Consider the following 23,040-nt stretch of genomic DNA (forward strand, 5'->3'; position numbering starts at 1 on the left):
TGGACATGGACATGATTGGCCTTTTCCCATTAAAGTCTCAGAAAACCTCACCTTTACCCTCCCCTGCCATCACATCACTTTGTTATTCTATTTATAACTCTTAAACAATCTGCTTAAAACAATCCTAAAATATCTTATACATTTATGTATTATTTCTTGTTTATATATCTCCTTTAATAGAGTCCAAACTCCATGAGGGCAAGAACTGTATCTATCTGGTTAACTGCTATATTCCCAGTGCCTAAAACAGTGCCTCATGTTGAATGAATGAATGAATGAATGAATGAATGATACAGAATGCACATAAATATTTAGTTACTTAATACTTCAGGGAGTTTGGATTCCAGATTAAATGGAAATTACTTAAACATAACCTATAAGCTATGTTTGATTTCCAATAAAAGACAAACAGTTTTAAATTGAACTTGTTTCCAAAGATAAAAAGCATACAACTGAATCCAGATTCTTTTCCATTTGACTATTAATTCCACTAATAAATTCCCACATATAACTAGTAAGTCTTTACCTTGCACTTATAATACTTCTTCAGAAGAATTTCAAATCAGCAGTGAGAAGGCAGACTAATGAAAAGTGTGGAGATAGCACCTAGCCATTTAGGGAAAAAAGATGAATTCATATTTCACTCCTCCTCAAAATAAATTCTAGAATAATCAAAGGTTTAAATAATAAAAATAAAGCCAACAAGTACTAGAAAAGCTTTAAAGAGACCACATTTTATAGGTGAGAAGGCATTTCTGAGCATGAGCCACAAACATAAAAGACAAATTTTAAAGCCTTTGCAGAAAAGGTGGTATCAATACCCATAGGTGGAAGACAAATGACAAACTGGAAAAACACTATTCACTACACATAAGATAAGGACTATCCAAAATATGTAAATAATTCCTACAATTAGTCAGAAAGAGACAAACAAAAAAGGGGGGTAGGAACATGGGGAGAGGGGACTTATATAATACTCAGGTAATTCACAAAAAGAGCAAAATAGATGGCCAGCAAAACACACCAGATGTTTTTTACCTATTAGATTTACTGATATCTTTTGTTTTTCTCATTCAAAGCATTGATAAAAATTCATGGGAAAAGAGCAACTCTCATTACTCTTGGCAGAGATGTAAATTGGCGCAACTCTTTTGAAGGATCATCTGACATGAGAAATCATAATGTGAAATTCAACACCACGACCTTGTTGTTTAAAAACATTTATACACACACGGGAAGACATTTCTGTGAGTATTGTTTGCAATTAGAAAACTGGAAACATGGCACAAAAACAGACACATAGACCAATGGAATAGAATAGAAACCCCAGAACTAGACCCACAAACATATGGCCAACTCATCTTTGACAAAGCAGGAAAGAACATCCAATGGAAAAAAGACAGTCTCTTTAACAAATGGTGCTGGGAGAACTGGACAGCAACATGCAGAAGGTTGAAACTAGACCACTTTCTCACACCATTCACAAAAATAAACTCAAAATGGATAAAGGACCTGAATGTGAGACAGGAAACCATCAAAACCTTAGAGGAGAAAGCAGGAAAAGACCTCTCTGACCTCAGCCGTAGCAATCCCTTACTCGACACATCCCCCAAGGCAAGGGAATTAAAAGCAAAAGTGAATTGCTGGGACCTTATGAAGATAAAAAGCTTCTGCACAGCAAAGGAAACAACCAACAAAACTAAAAGGCAACCAACGGAATGGGAAAAGATATTTGCAAATGACATATCGGACAAAGGGCTAGTATCCAAAATCTATAAAGAGCTCACCAAACTCCACACCCGAAAAGCAAATAACCCAGTGAAGAAATGGGCAGAAAACATGAATAGACACTTCTCTAAAGAAGACATCCGGATGGCCAACAGGCACATGAAAAGATGTTCAGCGTCACTCCTTATCAGGGAAATACAAATCAAAACCACACTCAGATATCACCTCACGCCAGTCAGAGTGGCCAAAATGAACAAATCAGGAGACTATAGATGCTGGAGAGGATGTGGAGAAACGGGAACCCTCTTGCACTGTTGGTGGGAATGCAAATTGGTGCAGCCGCTCTGGAAAGCAGTGTGGAGGTTCCTCAGAAAATTAAAAATAGACCTACCCTATGACCCAGCAATAGCACTGCTAGGAATTTATCCAAGGGACACAGGAGTACTGATGCATAGGGGCACTTGTACCCCAATGTTCATAGCAGCACTCTCAACAATAGCCAAATTATGGAAAGAGCCTAAATGTCCATCAACTGATGAATGGATAAAGAAATTGTGGTTTATATACACAATGGAGTACTACGTGGCAATGAGAAAAAATGAAATATGGCCTTTTGTAGCAACGTGGATGGAACTGGAGAGTGTGATGCTAAGTGAAATAAGCCATACAGAGAAAGACAGATACCATATGGTTTCACTCTTATGTGGATCCTGAGAAACTTAAGAGAAACCCATGGGGGAGGGGAACAAAAAAAAAAAAAAAAAAAAAAAAGAGGTTAGAGTGGGAGAGAGCCAAAGCATAAGAGACTGTTGAGAACTGAGAACAAACTAAGGGTTGATGGGGGGTGGGAGGGAGGAGAGGGTGGGTGATGGGTACTGAGGAGGGCACCTTTTGGGATGAGCACTGGGTGTTGTATGGAAACCAATTTGACAATAAATTTCATATATAAATAAAAAAAAAAAAAGAAAACTGGAAACAACTTAAATGATCATTAATAGGGGAAGACTTAAATTATGGTACATCCATATAAATAAATGATTATGCAACCATTAAAAAGGATACATCAATCTACAGGCACTCAGGAAAATAAATTTTAAAATATGAAGGTCTTGAACCAATTTTTTTTTTAATATTTATTTTCGCGGGAGAGAGAGAGATTGAGCAAGGGAGGGAAGAGAGAGAGAGAGAGAGAGAGACAGACAGACTGACAGAGGATCCAAAGTGGGCTCTGAGCTGTCAGTGCAGATCCCAATACAGGGCTTTAACTCAAGAACTGTGAGAACATGACCTGAGCTGAAGTCGGAAGCTTAACCCAGTGAGCCGTCCAGGCACCCCTATATATGGCATGGATTATATATAACACAATCCCATTTGTGTTAAAAAAAAAAAATTATATATAGCTACTCATCTAAGGGATCTAGTATGACAGAGCCCAAAATGTTAATAGTGAAGAGTCAGGATTTTTATTGTTTACAAGTTTCAGAAATACCTGGATTTCCACAATAGGTACTTTCAGCATAAAAATTTAACATTTATCAATAATGAACATGGGAGAAAAAAAGTAAGATAAATGAAATGATTTCTTCAAAGGTCACTCATCTTCTGGATCTGCACCGTCCAATAAAATAGTCTAACGAGACTACTAAGCACTTGATGTGTGCCTATTCTAACTGAAATATGCTCAAAGTACATAAACATACCAGATTTGGAAGACTTATTAAGAAAAAAGAATATAGGGGCGCCTGGGTGGCGCAGTCGGTTAAGCGTCCGACTTCAGCCAGGTCACGATCTCGCGGTCCGTGAGTTCGAGCCCCGCGTCAGGCTCTGGGCTGATGGCTCAGAGCCTGGAGCCTGTTTCCGATTCTGTGTTTCCCTCTCTCTCTGCCCCTCCCCCGTTCATGCTCTGTCTCTCTCTATCCCAAAAATAAATAAACGTTGAAAAAAAAAAAATTTTTAAAAAAAAGAAAAAAGAATATAAAATATCTAATTAATGTTTTTATATGGATCACATATTGAAATAATTTTTGATATACTGGATTAAATACACTATTAAAATGAATTTCACTTGTTTCTGTTCACTTCTTTTATGTATATAACTCATACTGTATTTCCATTGAATAGTTCTTGTTCTGGACAAAGAGAGGAAAGGGAAGCCAATGTATTAATCTGGCAGTATTCTTCACCTTGGCTAATATAAATATTTCTATTTATACATGTGTTTTTCTCAAGCTATTACTTTCAGAATCTTCCTACCAAACATTAATTCAAAAACAAATGATCACATTTTGTAAAGGAAGAAATTAAAAGGATTACATTCAGAAGATCCCAATGCCTTGTGTTTTATTTGGAAGTCACATCTCTGGAAGATTGCACAACCGGGGGAGGATAAAGGACTTTGCTTTGCTTGAAGCTTAAACAAGACTTCTAAATGTCCTAAAATGCCATGTAGCTAAAGTTTTGTATATTAGTTCTTAGAAACTAGAAATCCTTAGATTAGAGTCCGATTTTTAGTTTCTTACTTGGCAGAAATCATTTTAACTTTCATAACATTACTGGTTATATTTGATTAGGGTTCTATTTAAATAGGCACAAATTCAAGCAAAGATTAGATTCTGCCTTTGACAATGTGTACTCAGACAGGAGGTGGATGAAAAGGTAGATGTAAAATGTGTACTCAGACCAGAGGCATGAAAAGGCCAATGGAAAATCACTTATAAAATTGCTATTTCCGTTACACTTCCCATGCTGACACTCTTCCACAGCTCATAAATAGGCAAGTTATTTACTTTACGTATATTCAATAATATGTCAAACTACTCTAAGAAAAGAAAATTATCCAGATATTTCTTTAATTTTTTTTTCAACGTTTATTTATTTTTGGGACAGAGAGAGACAGAGCATGAACGGGGGAGGGGCAGAGAGAGAGGGAGACACAGAATCGGAAACAGGCTCCAGGCTCTGAGCCATCAGCCCAGAGCCTGACGCGGGGCTCGAACTCACGGACCGCGAGATCGTGACCTGGCTGAAGTCGGACGCTTAACCGACTGCGCCACCCAGGCGCCCCTCCAGATACTTCTACCCAGGGACGATATACTATAAACCAAGAATATGTGATGACTGCCTTTAATCAGCTGTGTTACATGTAAAGGAATTATATAAATTGTGCAAAACGTGTTAATATTCTAATACAGTAACCAAAATGGAAGGAAATTCCTTCCTACGGTAAGAGTGTCCAGCTACTTTCATGTACTAGAAGGGACAAACTCAAAAATTTTTTCGAATTCTTTTCTCTAAAAAGTACCTCCTACGTCAAAAATGGTTGAGCATCTACTATATGCAAATGTTGTGCTTGGAAACTCCCATCTTAAGGCCTTATCATTCTCTTTTTCATCCCATATATTTATATTGTTTCTCAAATATGTAAGGCATTGTACTAAATAAAGTACTATAAGGGATACAAATTAAAAAACGATATAGATCTTGCCCATAAACAGCTTATAGTGCAAAAGAGATGAGAAGGTGGCCCATCTCAATTTCCCAACTAGAAGGTGGATGAAACATCAGGGTCGATAGTGTTAAGCCAGAAAAGTAGACAGTTTAGTTAAGAGGAGTTTCGAAATATGCCCTTCATGACCAATGATCACAACACTAACTTTTTCCTTTAAAAAGGAAAGAAAAAATTCAAATTTCTTCAGTAGTTCTATATGCACTTTCATAATTCCATAACATTTAACAGTGGTGAAGGTAAGATGAAAATGAAGACTAAGAAATTTTTTTTGTTGTTCTTCTTTATTAGCGGAAGTATTTGCATATTTTTATTTACTTGGATTCTTTATTTCTCTTACAAATAGAAATATTTAGGGGCGCATGGGTGGCTCCGTCAATTGAGCGTCCAACTCTTGATTTTGGCTCTGGTCATATCACAGTTCGTGGGCTAGAGCCCCGTGTCAGGCTCTGCACTGAGAGTACTAAGCCTCCTTGGGCTTCTCTCTCCCTCTGTCTCTCTGACTCTCCCCCATTTGCATGTGTTCTCTCTCGTTCTCTCTCAAAATAAATAAACTTAATAAAAAATGTATATGGTTCTGTATTAGACACTTAAACTATACAAAGGCTCAACAAAAGATGTAATTCCTTGTACCTACCAAGGGACTAAATGCAGAGAACATAGATTCTAGCAAAATTTTTCAACTCATGTCATCTTAACATGAGATTAAACAATATTCACCAATAAAACATTACTCTATGGGCATAAATGCATTGATTATTTCTAATTACCAAAAATAACTAATATATAATATTAGGATTATTTACTATACACCAGATAATGTTCTGTGCTTTAAAATTTTTAATTCTTGGGGCGCCTGGGTGGCGCAGTCGGTTAAGCATCCGACTTCAGCCAGGTCACGATCTCGCGGTCCGTGAGTTCGAGCCCCGCGTCAGGCTCTGGGCTGATGGCTCAGAGCCTGGAGCCTGTTTCCGATTCTGTGTCTCCCTCTCTCTCTGCCCCTCCCCCGTTCATGCTCTGTCTCTCTCTGTCCCAAAAATAAATAAACGTTGAAAAAAAATAAAATTTTTAATTCTTAATCTTTTTTTAATTTTTCTTTTCAATTTTTTTTTTAACGTTTATTTATTTTTGAGACAGAGAGAGACACAGCATGAACGGGGGAGGGGCAGAGAGAGAGGGAGACACAGAATCAGAAGCAGGCTCCAGGCTCCAAGCCATCAGCCCAGAGCCCGACGCGGGGCTCGAACTCGCGGACCGCGAGATCGTGACCTGAGCTGAAGTCAGACGCTTAACTGACTGAGCCACCCAGGCGCCCCTAATTCTTAATCTTTATACAACCCTGTAAGTAGGTATTATCTTCACTTGACAGCTGAGAAAATACAGGTACAGAAAAGCTAAGTAATTTGACCAACAGTCACAGAGCTGAAGAACGGCAGAGCCAGATTCCTAGTCAGCCAGCTTCTCTCCAGAATCATACTCTCAACCACTGTGGTAAACTACTTGACTGTAGCTCTTAAATCTAAAAGCCCTTAATCCTAAATCGTCAAAGGAAATGGTCTTTATTTTATACCAGGAAGAGGCATTGCTAAGAATAGAAATTTGGAAATGGTTCATGTTGTAAAGTTTTGCTTGACAATTTACTATTTAAACGTGTAAGTACATTATGTTAAAACTTTTTCCTTTACAAAAAAGCTATTAACTTTATTTAAAAATTTCTCTCAGGCCTGATTACACACACATACACTGGTTCAAAGATCATTCATGTGATACAATAACTAACACTTTGAGTGCTTCCTATTTGCCAGACACTGTTCTAAGTGCTCTACACCTATCATTTCTTTTAATTCTCATAACCCTATTTAAGTACGTACAATAACTATCTCAATTTACAGATGAGAAGACTGAGGTATGGGGAGGTTGCATAACTTGCCCAAGACCAGAAAGTTAGAGCTAGGTCTTGGATATGGATGACAGTCTGATTCCAGAGCCCACACTCTTATTTTACTATATTCATTTGTCAAGATAATGCATTGTTTTTTAAGTTGGCTTCACACCCAGCACAGAGCCCAATGCAGGGCTTGAACTCACAACCCCGAGATCAAGACCTGAACTGCAATCAAGAGTCGGACGTTTAACTGACCAAGCCACCCAGGCATCCAAAATAAGGCATTTTTAAAGGATTTATTATCTTCTCAAAAAGTTCTCAATGAGCACTCACGAAGGCTAATCAGTAATAATTAAACAAGGGATTTGATATTTTTCCTTTTAATACTATGTTAGAAGCACAGTAGAACATTTGTTTTTGAACACACTATTAATTTGTTGGTTTTGTTAAATTTATGTTACCAAAGTTGTTACCAATCTCACAAAGTTCAGAAAAACTTACAACAAGCAAATTGTTTCTGACACTGGAAGTATATAATTCTGGCTTGACTGTACAAGATCACCTAATCTATTGGTCTTTCAGTGGGCACATGGAAAAGAAGTTAGAACATAGACACAGCTTTATATAACACAAAAAGGGAGTGAAATGCCTTTTAATGTATGAGTTTTTATGACAATATAAAAAAATGGTTAGGAAAGATATTCTGAAGCAAAAGACATACTAACAATTACAGTGACAAATAATAAGGAATGTATAATCATGTTAGCTTATACAGAGTATCACAGGAATGCTGCATTGAGAGCCCTTAATACCACCTGAAGCAGTGAAGGAAAGCTTCAGAGAGAAACCATTTCTGGGAATAGGTTGCTGTTTCCAAAATAACTAAAATACAATTTGGGAAACACATCCTTAATTCGCTAATCTTCCTCAACCTTAATGTTAATTTACCAGTCAAAAGAGTTTAATTGTAAATCTCTTTTAAAAATCATGGTAAATTAAAATAAGCGTTTAAAAAAGGTAGCTCTCACAACCCTGAAACTGAAGTTTATAATACTGCAGAATTAAATACAGTAACAATTTAAAATGAAGGTTAATTGCTCATTTCTTTGATTTCATTTAGCACTGATCTAACTCAATATAGAAGGTTACATTCGTACAAGTTTACACAGCTTAATGATTAACTATATTCACCTGCCAACCTTACTGTTTGCAGTGTGGCAAATAGTGGTATATATAGAGTTTAGAAGTCTAGGTCTGCCTACAGGAGAAAATTAGTTGAATAATTACGATAAAAATGCACACGATTAAGCTCTTTCTTTTTATTGTTCCTCTAGTTATTTCTTCCAAAATTGACCAAGACTATTCATCATATGATTCTATGTCTCCAGAGCCAAAATCAAGATTTGCTATGTTAGATGATGTAAAAATTTTAGCCAATGGCCTCCTTCAGTTAGGACATGGTCTTAAAGACTTTGTCCATAAGACTAAGGGCCAAATTAATGACATATTTCAAAAACTCAACATATTTGATCAGTCTTTTTATGACCTATCACTGCAAACCAATGAAATCAAAGAAGAAGAAAAGGAACTTAGAAGAACTACATCCAAACTACAAGTCAAGAATGAAGAAGTAAAGAATATGTCACTTGAACTCACCTCAAAACTTGAAAGCCTCCTAGAAGAAAAAAATCTGCTTCAACAAAAAGTGAAATATTTGGAGAAGCAATTAACCAATTTAACTAAAAATCAACCTGAAATCCAGGAACACCCAGAAATAACTTCACTTAAAGTAAGTAGAAATCAAAGAGGGTTCATGATTATGTTTTCAATATGGATCTTTTTAAAAAATGTTTTAAGAAATGCTACTTTGTTGAATCATTGAAATACTATACTTTTCTCAAGGAAAAAAAGCTTCTAGAAAATAAAATTTCCCGTTATAATTTCAAGTTGTTTATGATTCTACACTTATTTCAGATGAAAATTATAAATCAATTAATAAAATTTTAGAACACTAAATTATTACAATATTGCCAATTACTAGAGGCAGGTAAAAGGTTAGAGGAAGATAATTTGAAACTATCCTCCCATATTGAAAATGGATAAAAGTATAAATAAATAAATAAATAAATAAATAAATAAATAAATAAATAAATAAAATGGATAAAAGTAGTAAGTAAATGGTAAAGATTAATTCCTATTAAAATACTATGGGTTTTTTTTTCCATTTAACTGAACTACTTTAAAGTTCAGGAAATCAGGTTTTAGAGATAGTACATTTTAAATCGTAAAAACAAAAGGATTTGAAGCATACAAGAGAAAATGGTTGCCAATATTCAATTATCTAATCCACTATTAGTTTTAAAAATTTAGATTGTAATAGTTACAAAAAACAAAAAAGACTCACTTAACAAAAAAGCAAAGAAAAAAGAAAGAAGAAATAAACTTCTAACCACCCTACAATCTATGTCCAGAATTTTGTAGAACAGCAAGATAACAGCATTAAAGACCTTCTCCAGACCGTGGAGGAACAATACAGACAATTAAATCAACAGCATAGTCAAATAAAAGAAATAGAAAAACAGGTAAGTCAATATTTTAATGGCTTGTCCAATTTTTTACATAAAATCTAGGTTTATGGGAACATTAAGCCCTAAATTTATTTTTAAAACTTCTAGTTGGGATAGTGAGTAAACCCATCACATCGGCATGATCGTTAAGATTGGAGACTCTAAAGCTCATAAACTACCTCGGTTTGAATCTGGGCTCTAAAACTTTGGTGTGACCTAACTCCTCTGTCTCTCAGTTTCTTCACTTATTCTATGAAGAAAATAAAGAACCTATCTTATAGGAGTGTTGTGAGAAAAAAAAAAAGAATTAATTTATGTAAAGTATACCTCCAATAGAGCCACTAACATGATTCTATCAAAAGTTAAAATTGGATCACATCTCTCTTTGTTTAAAACCACACAGTGGCTTCCCATCTCACTTCCAGTGGCCACAAGACCCCCAATGACTCATCTCTCTGACTTCATCTCCACTATTCTAGTCATACTGGGGTACTCTTCCCCGTTACTCAAACACATCGAACATGCTGCTGTCTCAGGGCTTTTGCCCATGCTCCCCATATCTGGAATGCTCTTCTCCCTGGTATCTGCATGGCCCACTCTCATTTCCTTTAGGTCTTTCTCAAATGTAAAATTCTCAGTGAAGCCTTCCCAAGTCACTTAATCAAAAATTATAATCCCTAAGCCCATACTTAAAAACCTGCTACCTCCTTCATTACTCTCCTTTTTTCCTTTACATGTAGCTCTATTTCATGCAATATATATATATTTTTTAGTTATTTGTCTGTCCCCTCACAAGAATGTAAACTCCATGAGAACAGGGATTTTCTTCATTTTTTCATAGCTGATGCCCCAAAATATAGAATATTGTATGAGACATAGTAGGAACTCAATAAATATGTTGAGTAAATTTGATGTCATATTTAACACAAAGAAGTCAACAAAAGCATGCTATTATTAATAGTATTAGAAACTGTGTGCCTGATGATTAAAGTTGAATACCCAACAATATAATTAATCTACAATGTAAACAGCTGGCTAGGTGAGGGAGATACCTGTCTTGAATAAAGCTATGTGAGAACCTACACATTTCAATATGGAATACCACAGTTCGAAAATATTAATTAGTAATGCTATGGAACAGGCACTCAAGAGGGTTCCAAAACTAATACAAACTTGGAGAAACTTGTAAAAAAAAAATAGTTGCCAAGAATTATAAAACAATTTCCACTAAACAAACATCATTATATGTTTCAGTAATTTTATAACTCATAATTTCAGGTTATTTTTGCTAATTATGAGACATAATTTACTAAGTTATTTTATTATTTTTCCTAACTATCCAAAAGGGTTTGTTGCCAACAACTAGTTTTGATTTCCATAATTTCCTCATTACATTACTTTTCTTATTTCTTTTTTCTTATATCTTTTATAACAGTTAAATGAGCCTACTCACAGAAACAAAATGTCACTATTATGAAATTACATACATCCTAATAATAAAATGTATGAAGAATTCAAAACAATGAATATCTGAGTTGGAAGAAGCCTTAGATCATCTGATCCAACTTCCTCAAATTTAAAATAAGGGTCTAAAACTCTATGTTAAGTGACTTTAACATCACACAGTTACTTAGGGAAAAAAAGGTTAATACCCAACAAATGAACTTTGCAACAGATCCTTATGAATTACGTCCTAAAAAATGCTGATATCAAAAAACACTAATAAGATATTACATATTCTGTTTTCTCAGGCCAACAATAAGAAAAGCTTTCAGTCAATAAAATGCAAACCCAGCACACTTTACATAAAAGTAAGCTGTTATTGCTAAAACTAACAATGAAATATTGAATGTATTGAAAGTAAGCAAATAAAGCTACCAATCTGTCACCTCTACAGATATATTTACATTCCAAAAAAACTATTAAGAAAGCAGCCTTGTTCAGGGTTCCTGGGTGGCTCAGTCGGTTAAGTGTCTGACTTTGGCTCAGGACATGACCTCACGGTTCGTGAGTTCGAGCCCCGCATCCGGCTCTCTGCTGTCAGCTCAGAGCCTACTTCAATCCTCTGCCTCCTCTCTCTCTGTGCCCCTCCCCCCCCTCAGAAATAAATAAACTTGAAAAAAGAAGAAGGAAGGAAGGAAGGGAGGGAGGGAGGGAGGGAGGGAGGGAGGGAGGGAGGGAGGGAGGGAGGAAGGATAGAAGAAGCCTTATTCAAATTATGTGCTAAGTCTTTAGGCAGGTCTGAGAATCAATCAATAAGGCCTACAACTGAGAATTATTAAAGCTTAAAATCTGCCTACTACTGAATAGCATATATATTCTATTCATATAAATAAACAGAACATGTTAAAATATGCTAAGCAAAGTCTCTACCTTTGGTCTTGCTGTTTTTTGACTAATTTCTGGTTTGTGCTTTGCTCTCCCTAGTTTTTTAAACCCATTAAACAATGTGCCTGATTACATATTTTGAGAACAAGTCATCTATATAATCTGTACAGCATTGTTTATCCCTCTTAACATCAAGAGCAATAACATACTATGAACTTAAAGATGTATATAAATTGTAATCTTAATATCCTCCCTCAGATTCCCCTAACTGTATATTCCATACCATTTTTATATTCTTCCATCAGCTAAGAAGAACTGGTGTTCAAGAATCCACAGAAAATTCTCTTTCTTCTAAACCAAGGGCACCAAGAACTACCCCTTTTCTTCACTTGAATGAAACAAAAATTGTAAAACATGATGGTAAGTTAATTTGTTGGGTTTCCTTCTTGAAGGTATTATCATCAAATTCTTTTCCTATCTTAGACATTCCCATAAAAAATAATTGCTATTCTTGGGACCTGTTCTAAACTAAAGGAGAGTAAAGAGACAAATCTACCAAATATAATGTGTCAACCTTAATTGGATCCTGGCAGCTCTTTTAACCCTATAAAACACATTTTTAAGACAATCAGGAAAATATAGTTGTAGACTTGATATTAGATAATATGACATTATTTTAAAATTTCTTAGATGTAATAATAGTATTATAGTCATGCAATAAAATAATTTCATGTTTAAGAGATACATGTCGAAATATTTAAGTGGCTAAGGGTCATGACGTTTGCAAATTTCAAATAGTACAGCAAAATACATGTTTGTATATATGTATGTTTATAAAGCAAAAATGGCAAAAGGTTAACAATTCCTGAATACAGGTGGAAAGACTATGAAGTTCTCTCTAATGTTTCTACCTTCCTGATTCCTTCAAAATTTTCATAAGAAAAACACAAAGACAGGAGAACAAAGTCTCCATTCCTGACGATACTTTAACAAAATAATAATACTTTCAAAATACACTTACTTTTATGTAATTCATACACATACACAAAAGGTCTCTCTGTAAGTTTCCTTCATGTATATTCACTCTTTCCACCTGTTGACTATGTGCTATACGCCAAACACTGTAATAATGTGTTATGTAGTATTATATTTATATCCTTCCTGGGGAGCCTGGGTGGCTCAGTTGGTTAAGCATCTGACTTCCTCTCAAGTCATGATTTTATTGCTCCTGAGTTTGAGCCCCGCATCGGGCTCTGTGCTGACAGCTCAGAGCCTCAAGCCTGCTAGGATTCTGTGTCTCCCTCTCTGTCTGTCCCTTCCCCGCTCACGCTCTGTCACTCTCAAAAAAGGATATAAAATAAATTTATATCCTTCCTTTATCTAACAAAATATGTGTCTAAAATTCTCATTTTGTCACTTTTCTTAAAAAGAAATCAGTTTGAGGGGCACCTGGGTGGCTCACTCGGTTAAGGGTCTGACTTCAGCTGAGATCAAGATCTCACAGTTCATGAGTTTGAGCCCTGCATGGGGCTCTATGCTGACAGCTTGGAGACTGGAGCCTGCTTCAGATTCTGTGTCTCCCTCTCTCTCTGTCCCTCTCTGGCTTGTGTTCTCTCTCTCAAAAATAAACATTAAGAAAAAATTTTTTTAAAAATCAGTTTGATAGTAACTATTTTAATAGTATTTGTATAACATGCCGTCTAATAAATCCGCTTTAGCATAAAGTACTTTCTTGGTAATACATTACTAAAAAAGGCTAAGGGCTACATTCACCACAATTCCATAAAATGTCAAGTAAAAGCCCAAGCTCTAAAGATACCATTCCTATTACTGTATCTTATGTAATAAACCTTCTTGATTCTAGACATTCCTGCTAATTGTACCACCATTTATAACAGAGGTGAACATACAAGTGGCATCTACTCCATTAGACCCAGCAACTCTCAAGCTTTTAATGTCTACTGTGATGTTAAATCAGGTAAAACCAGCCTGAAGAGAAAATGGACTATAATTAGCTCAGGTTACTCACTGCCTATTCGTAAAACTCAATCCTGTCATCTTTGTTGTGAATATAAAATGAAACATAAGCAACATGAGTAGTTATATAGCTCTAGTACTTACATTTGCTTTGTTTAGTTTCATATTCACTCATGCACTTGTTCAATTATTTTCCATAAAGTAATCTGAAATACTATTGTTAATAAGTTTATTAAGACAAATTCATTATTTGCCCTTTACTTAACTTCTTGGTACCATAATAATGGTACCACCATAGCAACATTAATAACTATATTACAGTGCTACCAATTAAAACCAAAACAAGAAAACAGTATTTTGTTGCATCTGTCAGCATCAATCTACTAAAGTACACAATTACGTTCATTATATTCAGGTAGTTCATGGACAGTGATTCAACACCGAATAGATGGATCACAAAACTTCAATGAAACTTGGGAAAACTACAGATATGGTTTTGGGAGGCTTGACGGTAAGGTGACTTCATTCATTCATTTGTAAAATCTATTGGGGTGCCTGGGTAGCTCAGTCAGCTGAGCATCTGACTTCGGCTCAGGTCATAATCTCATGGTTCATCAGTGCAAGCCCCGCATTGGTCTTGCTGTCAGCGCAGAGCCCGCTTTGGATTCTCTACCCCCCTTTATCTTTCTGCCCCTCTCCTGCTCATACTCTCTCTCTCTCAAAAATAAATAAAAACACTTAAAAAATATATTTACTGAGAAGCTATTATGGATTGGGCATTAGGAACGCAACAACGAATGAGGGATAGTCCCAGCCTTCACAGAACTTCATAGAACACATAATTACATATCTGTCAGTAATCTATACTTATTACAAGCGACTGTTTGAATTATGCTTACCATAATTTCATGTCTGCTCTTAAGTATATGTATCTCAATTTAATTGGATGGCTTCTAATTATCATAACTATAATTATTAAAGACAATTATGATGAAGTGCTATGTGCTCTGATAAGTGGTAAATGCTATATTTGAATGAGCTCTGAAGAAAACCATCCTTATCACAGGTCACTCTACTTTCTTTTTTTAACATTTTAGATATTAATTATTTGGAAGGTGAAAGGAACAAGGAAACTGTCAGATATACAGTACTAAATGTTTAAATCTTAATTGTTTAGGGGCGCCTGGGTGGCGCAGTCGGTTGGGCGTCCGGCTTCGGCCAGGTCACGATCTCGCGGTCCGTGGGTTCGAGCCCCGCGTCGGGCTCTGGGCTGGTGGCTCGGAGCCTGGAGCCTGTTTCAAATTCTGTGTCTCCCTCTCTCTCTGCCCCTCCCCCATTCATGCTCTGTCTCTCTCTGTCCCAAAAATAAAATAAACGTTGAAAAAAAATTAAAAAAAAAAAATAAAATAAAAAAAAAAAAAATAAATCTTAATTGTTTAAATATTATAAATGTATACTATAGAATGTGTGATTTAAAGGAAATTAGTTAATACAAATTACTATATTTTTATCACAAAATATAATAAAATAAAATAAGCATAACAAAAATGATTTTAAACCCAAAAAGGCACATTATAAAAATTCACAAATGTAAGCACTCATATATAAAGTGGAAAACATCCATTATGATATCAAATTTTGACTTAACATTCAGTACTATTTGACCATTTAAGAAATTTTGTATTCATACTACTAGTTAAATCCCTAACTAATCTTCTAAGAATGATTATTTGTAACCCCAAAATAAAAGGCTGACTGTTAAGTCCAGAGTATTCATTTACTTCTATAAGAAAGTAAGCCATTTGTACTTGTAATCCTTAAAATTGTCTTCTAATTCAATAGCAATAAAACAGTTTGTCTTTTTTCCTTAAATACTTTAACAGAAGACTGTGATAATTCAAAAGTGTCTATATTTGTTATGCTTTTAATTTCAAAGAAAAATAATTTTTAAAATTATAGAGAAGTTATTAAGAATTTTTTAACTTAAAATGTCTGTAAAATTCTATTCCCTTATTTTTCTACAAAGAAAACATATATCAAGCAAATATCAAAGGCCAAGACTATATTTGAAGAAAATGACACTACTATCCAAGTAATACTGGATATAATAGTAGAAATCCTTAACAAAACTTCTGATAGTATATGGGTATTAATAAATTCTTGATAGCAAAGCCAGTACACATAAGGACCCAGAAATGAGATAATATTTTACCAATGACCAAATCTAAAATATCTACAATTGCCTAATATATTTCATCCAAGAAATACATCTCACAATATTCATTTTAGAAAGGCTAATCAAACTTTAGGCAGGCCTATTAATATTTTTTATATTTTTTGTACATTTCACTATATTCAATAAAATTGTTTTAAAAAGAAATATTTTAAGAGACTCTAAAATAACCAAGGGATTCAAGGCTAAAACAATTCATTGATTTGCACCAATAAAAAACACTAAAAAAAAAAAAAACCCACAAAAACTGTTTGTGCCTAATCTGCAAGTAACAACCCACAGATTTTCACTTTCTTTTCAGGAGAATTTTGGTTGGGTCTAGAGAAGATATATTCCATAGTAAAGCAATCTAATTACGTTTTACGAATTGAACTAGAAGACTGGAAAGACAACAAGCATTATATCGAATATTCCTTTCACTTGGGAGATCATGAAACCAACTATACACTACACCTAGTTGAGATTACTGGCAATGTCCCCAACGCACTCCCGGAACACAAAGATTTGGCATTTTCTACTTGGGATCATAAAGCAAAAGGACATGTCAACTGTCCAGAAAGTTATTCAGGTATCTTTTTCCTAACATCAATAATTCATTTTCGTATCTACAGAATGTCTTTCCAAAGTATTAGCTAATATCTACAATGTCAACTCTTTAAAAACTGAATCCCAAATAAACATTTTGACTATAGGTAAAAATGTCTTAACATAAGTATTAACTGGATTATGGTTCAACTAGGTATTTTACCTAGGTATTTTATTTTATAAGAATTTATTTTATAATAATGTTTTATAAATAGCCTAAGATATTTTATTTTGGGTGGCATACATGAGAATTACACAGATTATTTAAAATTGGGATACATGCATAAGGCATACAATACTGTCATATTGTAAGAAATGAAGATGTACTCATAGGGAAATGCATTAACAGTACCTAGAGTTTGTATTCATTAAATTCCATATCTATCTTCTTTAGGAGGCTGGTGGTGTCACGATGTATGTGGGGAAAACAACCTGAATGGTAAATATAACAAGCCAAGAGCAAAAACTAAGCCAGAGAGGAGAAGAGGAATATATTGGAAGTCTCAAAATGGAAGGTTGTACTCTATCAAATCAACTAAAATGTTGATCCATCCAACAGATTCAGAAAGCTCTGAATGAACTGAGACAAATTAAAGAGCCAACAAATCAAACATTAAATTCATCTGAAATTACTGTGGTTTAATAATCTGATATTAAATCCCTAACACAAGGATTCAGAAATAGACTCTTGATTTTAAAGCCACTATCAACTTGAAAGTAAACATACCATCAAATCACCTCAAAGAACACCATTTATCTTTCCCAATCAAAATTCTTATATCATTTATACATATATTTTGTGATATGAGTATCAGTTTTATATAGTCACAATCCAAATTTTAACCAATGGGTGAATTTTAAGTAATTTTTTTAAAATAAAAACTTACAAGGACTTTTATTTTAAAAGTCATCATGTTGGGGCGCCTGGGTGGCGCAGTCGGTTAAGCGTCCGACTTCAGCCAGGTCACGATCTCGCGGTCCGTGAGTTCGAGCCCCACATCAGGCTCTGGGCTGATGGCTCGGAGCCTGGAGCCTGTTTCCGATTCTGTGTCTCCCTCTCTCTCTGCCCCTCCCCCGTTCGTGCTCTGTCTCTCTCTGTCCCAAAAATAAATAAAAACGTTGAAAAAAAAAAATTAAAAAAAAAAAAAGTCATCATGTAAGCTAATTTTACAACTTCCTCAGTTAAAAAAATTTTCTTGCCAAAATTCTGAACTTGAATAAACATAAAAGACTGATAATTGTATAGTTCCTAGATTCTGTAATATTATTAATTTAAAAATTAAAATTCAGTCAGTTCAGAGTACACATGAAGATCTGTAATACTAATTTTAAAACTGATGTTTCATTTTGCTACAACAAAATCTGAAACAAATGTTTGGTATGCTTTATTTAGGAAGTCAAATGAAGCAGGATATAATACTATATTGAAGTAGATTAACTGTCTTAAATGCAGTAGATCATGATTATTAGGTCATATTGACTTTAATATCAGGTATCACTGTATCGTAACATATTTGTTAACTTATGTATATACTGCATACATTTTATATGTTTTAACACTTAATGATGTGAAAACAATTTAAAGGGATCTTGTCAGAATGTAATGAGAAAGAATGTATTTGCAGCATCAAGTTAAAGTTTAATAATTTATTCTCCCTGGGCACAGTATGAGTCTAATACGTTTGTGTAGGTTGTCATATAGAACTAAAAAATCATAACAAGTTGTTGAATGTTTAAACAGCCTGACAGATGTGTATGTACATTTTCAAATTCAATAAAGACTCATCCCTTAATATATGGAAAATTAAATTCTTGTAGTTTTTTTAGTGACACGTAATAGAAGTATGATTATGCTATTTCTAATTTAAATCATTTAAATTCTAATCCTCAAGGATTACAAGATGCCAATCTTCTGACCAGAATATCACTTGTCAGTATTTATTTCTAAATAAAGTTTTTAAAGAAACTAGCAAATGGAAATAAAATTTTGAATTAAATCCAGTTTTTAAAGAATAAAATGCCCAAGTTACATAGTGACTTACCTTAGTCAATAAATATTCGGCATTATGTATTTTTCTCTACATGTCATATATGTATAACATGTCATATGTAAACATGTATGATCTATGTGGATCCTACATAAATATTTTGTTCCCAAAGAGTACAAAAGAACAAAGGCAAGAATAGGTTTTAGTTTTTAAAACCGCAGCCGAACTGTCAAAATTGACTTTGGAGCCAGAATGCCAAAATGACTTTTTTTCACAAAAGAATTGGAAGCTTTTAAATACAAAATAATGCATTATTTAATATATCAATTGCTTCTTCTATTCGTCCCTTTTTTTTTTTTTTTTTTTTTTTTACAATTCTTACACAGTAAGTTTCATTTTGTTCCTTTTAGGAGTACTAAGTTAGTTTTTTTCTGCATATAAAATATGCTCAGTGGAGAGATAATTCTGGAAAGAAAGAATTTTTTTTTATGATTCACAAATCATGTCCTTCTGTCCTCACTACTTTGCCAAGTATTCTAATTACACCACTAACTCACAATTGTCTAATCAAATGGCCTTTCCTCAGTCCACATTCTCTTGGATCTCTCTGCTACTTACTAATAAACAATATTCTTCTTCCAAACTTCACTTTCATTTCACTTCCACACTACTATTACACTCTCAGGATTATCCTTAGCCTGGATGCATTTTTATAGCCCTATTCCCTCCTAGTAAGTGATATATTCGGGCCAATGCACACTCTTCAATCATCTCTTCTACTCTGATCCTCAGAAAGTCTATTTACTCTCATGGACTCCTCTATTTTCAATGAGTAAAGTTCCAAATTTACATATTATTCCCAGATCTCTCTCTGGTTCCCCTTCTTACATTGCCTGTTTGCCATTCCTCCTTTTGATACCCTATAATCTCCTCAAATTCAACATATCAAAACTCATTAAAGCCTTACTGCCCCTGCTGGTCCTTCCTTTCTACCTTATCACACTCCTCCTTACTTCTGCATATTCACTAATGGTAGTATCATGCTTCCAGTCATCCAAGCTTAAAACCTGGAAGACATCTCTGTCTTTCTACTTTGTAAACCACCTCTCCTGTATCTGAAGCCACTAAATGGAATACAATCTTCCTTTGAAAGGTCTGTTAATATGATACCATTTCTTCCCATATCTACTGCCCAAAGCCCACCAAGACCCACTTTTACCCTGAGTTTGAAATTACCTAAATAGTCTCCTAAGTTTGTCTATCTTCCTTCAATTTTCCTAAAACAAATTTACAATGGCTACATCCTACTTTGACCTATGATGTTCAAACTTGTCTATTAAAAGAGTTTAACAGCTTGAGGATAATGAAAGCATTTCCTTACAGTGCTGGGATGAAAATGGCTTTATATAAACACAAATTTTAGAATCTTACTAGGATTTTATCTTAAATCTTACAATTTATCTTAAAATTGCATGTGAATTGTGTATTCTACTCTATAAATCATCTCCATATTTAAAAGAAAGTTATTTTTTCTCCAAATCTTCTAAAAAGTTATGTTCCTGGAAGATATGTCATGTTTATCCTGTGGTCTTGCAGATCTCATATAGCAAGAATGTATACCCCAATTCAAAGGGCATAAACCTACAGAACAAAATCCCAATCTCTTTCACGTATTCAAGAGTTTCTACAATCTGACCCCAAATTATCTCTTCAAGCATTTCTTGCCCAACACAAACCCTCTGCACTAATCAAAATTATCTACTTTTTAACACTGCCTATTTCCTAAAAGTGCATTTCCTAATGCCACTCCATTTATTTAGAATGCCTCTATATGACTATCTGCTTGGGTAGGTCCTACTTCAAGATCCAGATGATCTCACTTCCTTTACAAATATCTTAGTAAATGGGGGCTCCTCCCTCAATATTTACAGCATTACTGTCTGTACCCCTCAACTGGCATTTAGCAAATCAAGAAAAGACAGAAAAGTACATGTGGCAAATGATAAAAAAGAATCGTGCAAAAATAGTAATAAAAACTCCAAGAGCATCAAAAAAGATGGTCAAGCTACTTAATTTTAGTAAATCACTGCCAAATTTCTATACCAAGAGTTTACTCTGAGCCAGTGTGAATTTTACTAAGAGCACGTATACACATTACTCATTTCAGAGTTACCTACTGTTGTATAATCTGTTTCCTCCTCATCATCCTAGAAGCAGCATGTTCTCATGCTTATATCTTTTCCTCCTAATAGCATAACTCATGGAAATCAATTAGCTCATAAATTAATCAAAACTGTATGCATTAACCAGTATTTACTGAATTCCTAGTACTTGTCTTCTTTATAAAAACTATTCCAAATATGGATTGTTGCATATTTGACCTTCTATTACAGGATAGTTAAATTTCATTGTGATTTTTTCCATCATAAACAACCATAATCACCGTGTTTGTGTTTGTGATGTTGAGTGATCATCCAACACAACAGTTTTGAAAACTGAAAACAAGAAACACTATAATTAAAAATAATTTAAGGTGGGGCGCCTGAGTGGCTTGGTCGGTTAAGCATCCGACTTCGGCTCAGGTCATGATCTCACGGTCCGTGAGTTCGAGCCCCGTGTCGGGCTCTGTGCTGACAGCTCAGAGCCTGGAGCCTGTTTCAGATTCTGTGTCTCCCTCTCTCTCTGCTCCTCCCTTGTTCATGCTCTGTCTCTGTCTCAAAAATAAAATAAACGTTAAAAAAAAAATTAAAAATAATTTAAGGCAAAAAGAAAAAAAAATTAAAAACAAAATGACCAAACAGTTGGCCCTCTTATCAAAGTCCAAGTGTTATCAAGGCAAATCAACTAGGACAAAATTACTCAACTGGTGTGAAATGTTGAGTTCAAGGTCATGAAAGCAGGATTAACAATCTCCCATAGTATGCCTTTATAAAATCAGGTTTCAATGACATTTTAGGAAACATAAAATCAAGGATGCCATCTCAAACAAAACTGTTTTTCTAAATTCATGTTTAACCCTGGAACAATCATACATCCAACAAAATGATTAGGTATATCTCAAAGAGCAACAATCTACAACCTTAAAGATGTAAAGCTGTATGTATTTTCATATAAACAACAAAGCCTCAGTCTCCACATTCCACATATGAGAATAATAATAATGTTGCCAAATGTACCCCACAGGGTTGTTGTAAACCTCAAGTAAAATATGGTATTTGAATGATTTTATGAACTAAACAATGTATATACGACAATAAATTTCATATATTGAAGAAAAAAATGATTCCGTAATTGTAAAAACAAAACAAAACAAAACAAGGTATATACTTATAAAAACTAGATCTTGGATATCGCTCCATATCACTATAAGTAAGGAATCTGTACAAATTTTTCCTAACTGAAAATACGCTAATTCTCAGGATAGGAGAACAAAACTGCTCTCCTACTCTGCTCTGCTACTGTTCTGGAACTTTATTCCTTCCCTCGCAGTCTGAGATAACACTCTTCACATTCAAATGCAAGCCCTTAACTAAAAAATCTTGGGTGGCTATGTTAAAATGGTAGAAAACAGAGCTCTCAACTCACAAGCTTTTGTATTAAAATAAACTAGGACCAATCAAGATAGAATAAAAGCAAGAGTGGTATATCTAGTGCAAAACTGGAAGAGTAGAGTACTAGCAGTAGCTTGAGACATCCATGAAAACCAAAAATCAATATAAAAACCAATACTCTAAAGCAGGGGCCATAAACTTGAATGGGGAGTAAAATACTCCTTCATTGTCACTGAAATTTGCATTTCCTTAAATAATGAATGTAGGAAACTAACCACACCAGTATTAATTATACCTGAGACTTTGTTATTAACAGAACTGGTACATATTTTTATATCACAACCAGTACAGGTATCTCAGAATATTGTCACATGCTTATTACTGCTTAGAAAATATAGTAGTTCTTAGACATGTGGCTAGATATTTAACTCATTAGGAAAGAAACATGTCAGAACTTTAATATCTTGATAATTATAATTCAATGTAATTAATTTCCTTTGTTATTCTATTTTATTTTATGCACGTAAAAACATTATTCCAAAAAAGAGAGTCATAGGATTCAAAAGACTGCCAAAGAGTACCATGATAAAAAAAATTTTAAGAACCACAAATTTAAGCAAGATCTACTGTCATATAACCTAGTTCAAGAAACATGAATTACATGGGTCATAGTATGAATATATACATTTTGAG

At 34.4% G+C, this 23,040-nt stretch overlaps 2 protein-coding genes across 14 annotated transcripts in view; one reads left to right on the forward strand and one right to left on the reverse strand.

Moving 5' to 3' along the window:
- Positions 1-23,040, reverse strand: part of DOCK7 (dedicator of cytokinesis 7) — a 236,897-nt gene that overhangs the window by 124,245 nt on the left and 89,612 nt on the right. The gene's annotated exons all lie outside the window — the stretch shown is intronic.
- ANGPTL3 (angiopoietin like 3) lies at positions 8,351-17,481 on the forward strand. 4 transcript variants are annotated; one of them, XM_086717162.1, is made up of 7 exons: positions 8,353-8,907; positions 9,590-9,700; positions 12,319-12,433; positions 13,878-14,033; positions 14,406-14,501; positions 16,525-16,791; positions 17,203-17,481. In XM_086717162.1, the coding sequence occupies exons 1-7, from the start codon at positions 8,413-8,415 to the stop codon at positions 17,385-17,387; spliced, it is 1,425 nt and encodes a 474-aa protein (XP_086573288.1). In that variant the 5' UTR covers positions 8,353-8,412; the 3' UTR covers positions 17,388-17,481. The 4 variants fall into 4 exon arrangements, with proteins under 4 accessions (XP_086573289.1, XP_086573290.1, XP_086573288.1 ...); XM_025934837.2 differs by having other exon boundaries at positions 8,355-8,907; positions 13,878-13,991; XM_086717163.1 differs by lacking the exon at positions 16,525-16,791 and having other exon boundaries at positions 8,351-8,907.

This window comes from Puma concolor, chromosome C1, assembly GCF_028749965.1.
Source record: "Puma concolor isolate L17-30 chromosome C1, mPumCon1.1.hap2, whole genome shotgun sequence".
In the NCBI taxonomy this organism is placed as follows: Eukaryota; Metazoa; Chordata; class Mammalia; order Carnivora; family Felidae; genus Puma; species Puma concolor.

Coding starts and splice junctions, on each gene's coding strand:
- ANGPTL3 (XM_086717162.1), top strand. CDS start 8,413: ATGCACACGATTAAGCTCTTTCTTTTTATTGTTCCTCTAGTTATTTCT. Junction 9,701..12,318: donor TAAAAGAAATAGAAAAACAG/GTAAGTCAATAT, acceptor TTCTTCCATCAG/CTAAGAAGAACTGGTGTTCA. Junction 16,792..17,202: donor CTGTCCAGAAAGTTATTCAG/GTATCTTTTTCC, acceptor TATCTTCTTTAG/GAGGCTGGTGGTGTCACGAT.